At 43.5% G+C, this 8,113-nt stretch overlaps 1 protein-coding gene across 1 annotated transcript; it reads left to right on the top strand.

Annotated features, from left to right (window-relative positions):
- Positions 1 to 5,668, top strand: LOC149838180 (Acyl-CoA N-acyltransferases (NAT) superfamily protein). The gene is made up of 4 exons (XM_090007612.1): positions 1 to 490; positions 3,497 to 3,549; positions 5,027 to 5,203; positions 5,290 to 5,668. The coding sequence occupies exons 1-4, from the start codon at positions 32 to 34 to the stop codon at positions 5,522 to 5,524; spliced, it is 924 nt and encodes a 307-aa protein (XP_089863738.1). The 5' UTR covers positions 1 to 31; the 3' UTR covers positions 5,525 to 5,668.
- The last annotated feature ends 2,445 nt before the right edge of the window (positions 5,669 to 8,113 follow it).

Genomic DNA, 8,113 nt, shown 5'->3' with positions numbered 1-8,113 from the left:
TGCCTTGAAAGACACCCCCAAAAATGAAGGAATGGATCCCACAATTAGCAGAATGTCTTATGTGATGTCTCAGTTTGGAGGAAAGCTCAGTAGCTTCAATGGTGTCAAGATGGTAGGAAGAATTCCTCCTCTGGATGTTGGTTTTATGATTGTCACAAGCAGAAAGAGTACAATAAATGTGGAGAATGTTGGTGTTGGTTGGATGGAGAAGAAGAACAAGGGAGTAGCAGAGAAATGGGTTTCATTCTCAAGTAATGGCAGTTCACAGAAGATGAGGGTCAGAGCAGAGGGTGATTGTGTGATATCAGATGAGGATGTGAGAGTTGAGAGTGACGAGGAATGTGGGGTTCCCCTGCTGATTGAGAATGGGTGGAGGGTGAGAAGGTTGGTTCAGGAGGAGGGAGAGATGAGGAGGGTGGCTGATGTGCAGACTGAAGCTTTCTACACTCCAGTGCAGTTCTTCAATGGCTTCTTCTTTGAGCTGTTTAAGGTCAGTTTCTGCTCTCCTCTTTATCATCCTTTTTCCTTTTATCAAGAGAAATGAACCAAAACAACCTTTATAGCTGCAGAAATAAGCTTCATTGAATGAATTCTGTTCCTTAATTTGCGTCTGGATATATGTAAACGTTTATCAGGATAAATAGGAAAACTGCATCGATGGAGGAAACATAACAAAGTACGCAGTAATCCCAACAAATCCCGCTTTTCTTAACAAGAGCAGGCAAAATGACCCACAAAGGGTTCTGCAAAATAATTCCAATAGAAGAAAATATTTGTGGGAATCTTAAACCATGTATAGTCCACAAAACTCTGCGAGATTTTGAAATTTCTCGTGACCGCAAGCTGTGAAAATGCTGATAAATGGACGAGAAATTCAAAATATTCCCTATCATGATTTTTGATATTTTTTTTAATTTTGTAGAGTTTTTTTTATTTTCCTTATATTTTAATTGTAAATATTTTCAAATTTCCTGGATATTTTCTCTCTAAAAATTTAAATATAAGGCACGATTTTTTTTTTTGGTGCTGCTGACATGTTCAAGAGAACGGACTTATGATTATGTCTTAAAGGAGGCAAACTAAATAAATTAATTTAACATAATTGGTTTTCCATAACGTTGGCAATATTGTTTTGTGTCCTGCTTAAAATTCCATTGTTATGCCCTTTGTAAGCAAATACAAGTGTACAACTCTAACCCACGAATCTCAGAAGACAGAAACTTAGAAATAGGGATGGCAGTGGACTCGGGGTAAACGGGCCCCACCCCGCCTCGCCCCATTTAGACTGGGGATGAAGGACATGACAAAGGGATGGAGGCCGGGATGATGGTTAAAATCAAAACCCATGCGGGGATGGACTTACGCTTTCCCCCACCCCCGCCCCCGCCTTGCCCCGCCTCGCCCCATTTAGACTGGGGATGAAGGACATGACAAAGGGATGGAGGCCGGGATGATGGTTAAAATCAAAACCCATGCGGGGATGGACTTACGCTTTCCCCCCGCCCCTGCCCCCGCCCCGCCTCACCCTCGTTTGGATCGGAGATGGAGGATTAAAATCCAAACCGGTGCAGGGATGGAGGTTCGGATTTCTGAAATTCCTGATACAGTCCCAAGTTTTCCTGACAACTGTCAAATAAGGACCTGTTGTAACCTATCTTAATTAACCAGAATTAAATATTTTAAAAATACCAAAAACACCCCTTCACCCTTTTCTTTCCCCATCCCCATTCCCATTTTTCTTGGTCGATCTCTACTATAGAGAACGAACTGGTCCCTCCTCTCATGTTTCAAACACGGAACAATCATGTGCAGGGCTGCAGTGTCCTGCCTGCTGCACGGGATTGTTTCGCAAATCAAACACGGCCTTAGGGAATGAGACCTCCGTAATATTTGATCCACTGAAAATGAGTTAAACCTATTGATTTTCAAGTAAAAAAAAAAATGGGGCGCACTAAACCCAATTCTGGTCGAAACCCAATTCAACTGGTACTAGTGTCGGAACAAACCCAAATATATTCTGTAATGATCAAACCCAAAATTCATATATATGCTATCCAGTATGAAAATATGGGACAGATCCAGTTCTTGATTAGATTTTTAAAGATCGGTTATAGTTTTTATACCTGGGTGCAACTCAGATCTCATAATAAAGTTTTGAATTTGGTTGAAAAATGAGACCCTGTATGATACTCATGAGATCCGCTACAACGAGTTAAAAACTGTTAGGTTAGCCTGAATTTGTCCCAAATCAGCCACAGGCCCACAATACGTATTTGGTTCAATCCTCGATCCTAATAAACCTTAATATGTTTATCCTAGATCTGAACCAAAAACTGATCTACATTATCCAAAACCAAAAATCTGGGTCGGATCTATTTGATTCCAAACTCTAATCCATTTTGGTCATTCGTAAGGTTCTTTAACATGCATTATGTAAGGGTGGGTGGACGATTAGTCCTTTGTATAGGATAGCTAGGGATTTCTGTGTTTTAAAAAGGCAATCAAGTACTTATAAAAATAGAAATTTTATTGCATTTTGAAAACGTTTTGTGGGATGGGGTTAACCTAAGGTTCCACAGTTGTCAGGAAAATTTAGGTCAGGAATTTCAGAAAAGGTGATACCTGATATGTAATATCAGTTAAACGGTAGGTCCATATCAGAAAATTACCCTAACAGATATAGTCTGACAATGGCAGAAATTTTCCTCCTTGGTGACATACTGAAATTGCTTAGCCTAGAATTTAAACGCCTCTCTCTCTCTTTCTCTCTCATATATATATTCAGTCTGACCTTTTTGTTTTTTTTGAGGTTTGCCTGAAACCCGGAATATAATGTCGCCCTCAACAATAGCCGGTGAAGACTGTCGTCCCACGGCGACAATCTGTAGCTAATCGGTGGTTGTCGCCCCACGACGACTCTACCGACGCCAAATTGCCGAAACGGCCTACACAGCCACACGCAGCGGTAGCGTGGTAAGCCCATAACCCAATGTTGGGCGAAACCCTGCGAAAAGAACATGACAGGGAGCGTACCTGGATTCGCCATTGTCCATGTAGGTAGTTCAGCGTTCTCCTCAGTAGGTCGACGCCCACAATGAGCCCAAGCCTTATGTCGACGGTGAGCAGGACCCTTTCCGCAAAGTCTGAATGCGGAACAAAAATTGGTCTGGGAAGTGTTATGAATTCTCATCATCTTCGTAACCTCTAACTCCCTTATATAATGAAGGAATTGGGCAGTTACGTGAATGTGGTCTCTCCACATTCACGTAACTCCCACCCACTATCTCCATTCTCCCACCCACTATCTCCATTATTCAGCCACTCATGTGACCCACTAAGATGGTGTCAAACCGGGTCAGACTGTGGGTTGGACCCGTAACCCAAAATGTCCAACCCAAAATGTCCAACAATACTGACATTGCTTAGCCTAGAATTTAAACGCCTCTCTCTCTCTCTCTCATATATATATTCAGTCTGACGTTTTTGTCTCACACAGGCTGAAGTGCTCTCTGGTCTCATCTACAGGATCAGAAATTCAGCACCAAACAGGTAAGAATGGAAAGCATTAAAACCCTTCATGCGTCAGCGTGCTTTCCTCCTCTTTTCTTCTTATTTAGCCCTGTTATAGTAGATGACTTAGAAAAGGATTAAAATACTGTCGAGACTGCTGGCCTATGTCACAGGGACACGCAATGATGTGTGCAACCTAAAGTAAGGCTGCAAGAAAGAATTACACAGCCAAGTTGCTAAACCAAGGAACAAGTCTGTACATGGCTTGAACTATGATGACTTACGTTGTTATACAGCAAAGTTTAATATAAAAAAGTTTTACAATTGCGACTTTCAGATACCAAACAAAACTTTCACAGTTTTCAAATGATCCCTAACATCTATAATTTGAAAGTTGAAACCCCAGGATGCATCTTGTGGGCAAGCTGAAACACAAGGGAAAACTTTTCCTATGGGCAGCTGGGAGTACCCACAGAATTTTACATCAAGGGAGCCAGAACAGGGTAAGGTCAAACATACTGTAACAAGAAGTCAAGGTTTTTAGCCATTGTTGGTTTTGCTGTTTGAAACGAAGTCAGGGTGGGGATAAGCTAAAATATTTATAGCTAACTTTGGTTTACTAGGTTTGGATTTTGGAAGGTATCACGAAATTAGGAACCTTTGTGATAAAATAAATAAGACAGAAATTTCGGTGTTCATTTGAACTTCACGTTCAGCCTTTGTTTTGTGTTTCTACATTAAGGCTTTGTTTGGGAGCCAGTGTTAGAGACAAAAGGGACGATGAGAGTTGAGAGGGAAATGGGAAATGAAAGTGGAGTTATCAACAACATCCTTTCTTAGGATGGAGTTGAAATGAGAATATGGGTGGTTATGTCCGCTGTCAACTCCGTTCCCAACTTCTAAATCCAGACTACCAAACAGCAGGCAGGTAGGAGATTCATGAATTTCCTTCTCCCCACCCATCCCCATCTCAAATATGGCACTCAAACAGAGCCTAATTGCTTCCTATAGTCTCACATACTATTGGGTTTTGGGATGAGGTGTGCACAGTGAGGGAGGAGAAAACTGAGAAAGAAGAGGGAAGATGGAGATCAAGAAAACGGCCTGTGTTAAAAGAGATCTGCACTTAGATTCTTAGATTCTTTTTTCTTTTGTGTGCAGTTGCTGGGCTCTTAAAGCATCCCTTGGTGCTGTTCTCTTACCCAGTTATAACTGTTTCATTGGATTCTCAAACATGTTTGAAATCCAATGAGATGTGGGCCCACTACTTTAGTTGTGGCTCACATTTCAAGGGTTCACTACTCCGAGCCATTCCAATCTCTTAAAATAGACTCAACACATGAATCCATACTTTAGATACAATATCTAGATCCAGAATATATATCTGATATAGGTTCCATATGTGAGACCCTAGGACCACATTGGATCCAATACTAGGATCCAAACACATCTGCTAACAATAAGCACCATTGTTTCAGTTTCCTGGCCAACAGAGCTTGACATCCCATGACTGCAGGTACGCATGTTTGGTTGCTGAAACAGTGGGTGAACCCAATTCACAGGAGGAGTCACATCCTAGGCTCTGTGGTGTGGTGGATGTCACAGTTTTACAAGATGAAGCTGTTCTTCGGTTCCTCCAAGGTGCAGATGAGTATCTCTATGTTTCAGGCATAGCAGTGCTCACAGAGTTCAGGTAATTACTTGTTTCCTCCGCACCTACAGTTTCTTTTGTTTCACCAAGAGCTTCATCAAGCCTTCACCACCACTGAAACTGAACAGAAGAAGAAAGGCTGCAACAGTGCTGCTCAAAGCCTGTGACTTGATTGCCACACTATGGAAGTTCGACTATCTGGTTCTTCGAGCCTATGAGGATGACATGGGTGCACGGAAACTATACTCAAATGCAGGCTACAAGATTGTGTCCAAGGACCCGCCATGGATGACCTCTTGGATCGGTCGAAAGCGGCGTGTTTTGATGATCAAGAGGGCTCCCATACAGCATTCGGATGCTTGATGCACATCATGCATTTAGCAAATTCTTCACAAGGAATTCACCACAAATTGGATACCTGTTCCCTTTCCATAATTTATTTCGAATATAATTTCAAATAACTTGTAGAATTTACTTTAGTTTGAATACCCAACTCCATATTGAAAATTCCTTGTCCCTTAGACCAAATTATAGGACAATTGGTAAAGAGTGCCAATGGGTAGGTTTTGACCCTTACCAAACCCTATAGGGTCAGCCTTTGGATTATAATCCAGGTCAGACCTGAAGAGTCCGATTAATATAGGGAGTGGGTATTGTTTGTAAAATTTCATACCAGACCTGGGCCCAACCCGAGTTTTGACTAAGATCCATAATTTTTCAATGTTAAAATGATAAAAAAGATATTATTTTACCAGGTATGATCCAGATCTAATTCATGTAATTCTTATAATATCCAAGTATGGTTTCCCTTACCAAACCCGAAGCGTCGACACTCCTAACAATTGGTACTTGAAAGCATCCACGAGATTACCACTTTATCGAATGGTTTAATCATATCGGGGTATTTCAGCGTATCATGGCAGTGTTGAAACAAACAGGGCAATATCATAGTACTTAGAATATGGCACAGTTTCATATATCTGCAATCCAAATATACAATTCACGACAATATCATTATAATCTATCAAGGCTAAGTTGAGGCGGAACATCACAACATTTTGATTTTTGAAGGTCCACCAAACTTTAATTCACTTCATAAGTGTTCCATATATCTAACAGTGTTATACCGCAACCAACATTCCAATCTCACAAGAAAGAAAAAGGGGAGGAAAATCCCAGCCATGTTAAGTGCCCACCACTGCTTCACCAAAGTCCAGTAAATTTGTCAGTCCTCGTGCATTCACCATTCGCGCATGCAAGATCCAAGTGTAACAGAAGCCAAATTTAGAAATAGCATTCAACCATTGAACATTCAAGGCCATTACATAATGAGTCTCTGGGTCACCCACCGGTTTCACAGCCATTAGTGGGTTACATTAGTGGCCACATAATGGGGTTAGTGGGTGGGAGTTACATGAATGTGGAGAGACGTAACTGCCTATTTCTCTGGGTAGGATGCTACGGTCCTACCCAAATCTCACATCCAGTTTACTCGGTATAGGGTCCTAGGGTCCTTCTCATCGTCGACCTAAGGCCGGGGCTCATTGTAGGCGTCGACCAGTTGAGAAGAACACCGAATTCCCTACGCCTGTGTTTGTTTTACAAAAAACACCAACATTGGGTTATGGGCCCACGTTCCACGCATTCTATTGGGCGTGCTGTCGCGTAAGGCCTTCCAATGTTTTGCTGCCATTGTCGCCCTGGGTGACTTAACTTGCAGGTTGATGGCGATAGCCACAGTGAGGCGACTGTTAATTATTCCCGACAAATTGTCGCCATGAAGCGACAGAGTTTCCGGCATACTGTCATCGTGGGGCGACAACCTTCATTGGAAACAGTCATTCTAGTTGATGATCACCCGTTGCCATATATATATATATATATATATATATATATATATATATATATATATATATATATATGTGTGTGTGTGTGTGTGTGTAGAGGGTCAAGGGTTTAACCTGCGTCGTTGGGTAGCAAGATAGCCTGTCGGCCTTACCTGTTGCGCCGGACGCTGGAAAAAGCAAGGTTGAAAAACCTCTTTTCACCAAAACCTTTCAGTCGTCGAGCTGGGGATTTCGGCCGGTGGGTTTTCGCCGAAGAAGTGAAGGGGTAGTGGCGGCCTTGCCGGCACCGTCGGTTGCCCGACGGCATCGTCGATTTACCGACGGTTCCGATGGCAGATCCATAAACAAAAAATAGTAACCCTTACCTGTCGTCGGGGGTGAGTTCGCCGATGGATCAGGCTGATCGTCGTGGGGCGATATGCCGGCAGGGGCGATCGTCGATCACTGATGGCTTTGTTGGCGCCGCTGGGGTGACGTTGGGGGGCATTAGTGCTCCTCTGGTGCACCAACTGTCGTCGCCATATGGATTTGCCGGTGTCGGGGGTGTCGTCGCCGAGGGAGGGGACTGTCGTCGGATGGTCACCGGTGTCGATCGTCGTACAACAACGTGGGTCGTCGTACGATGTGGGTCGTCGTGGGGCGACGAAGAGGAGAAACCCTTCGGTTTCTCAGTAAAATGAAAATGAAAACAAAAACCCTCGCTTTCTGTTTTTCGTTTTTAAGTTGTTAGGGCCAGACCCAGGTCCCTATTTGACCCAGGACCACCAGGTCCAACCCGGGTTCACTTAGAATCGGGTCAGACCCGGGTCCCTTGTTCGGATTGGGTCAGACTCGGGTCCCTGTTCGACCCAGGGCCACCGGGTCCAACCCGGGTTCACTTAGGATCAGGTCAGACCCGGGTCCCTTGTTCGGACCGGGACTACCTGGTCCACTTAAGACCGGGTCAAACCCGAGTCCTTGTTCAGACCGGGTCCAATCCGGGTCCACTTAGGACCCGATCAGACCCAGGTCCCTTTTCAGATCGGGTCCAACCTGGGTCCACTTTGGACCGAGTCGGACCTGGGTCTATTTTAGATCGGGTTAGACCCGAACCCTATTTGGACCG

This window comes from Nuphar pumila, chromosome 5 (genome assembly GCF_984573655.1).
Source record: "Nuphar pumila chromosome 5, dmNupPumi1.hap1.1, whole genome shotgun sequence".
Classification (NCBI taxonomy): Eukaryota; Viridiplantae; Streptophyta; class Magnoliopsida; order Nymphaeales; family Nymphaeaceae; genus Nuphar; species Nuphar pumila.
This window is presented reverse-complemented; position numbering and strand designations above follow the sequence as displayed.

Excerpts from the sequence above, each read along its gene's own strand:
- LOC149838180 (XM_090007612.1), top strand. The coding sequence starts at position 32 with ATGGATCCCACAATTAGCAGAATGTCTTATGTGATGTCTCAGTTTGGA. Across the intron at positions 491-3,496 it reads TCTTCTTTGAGCTGTTTAAG|GCTGAAGTGCTCTCTGGTCT; the intron begins GTCAGTTTCTGC and ends TGTCTCACACAG. Across the intron at positions 5,204-5,289 it reads GCAGTGCTCACAGAGTTCAG|AAGAAGAAAGGCTGCAACAG; the intron begins GTAATTACTTGT and ends GAAACTGAACAG.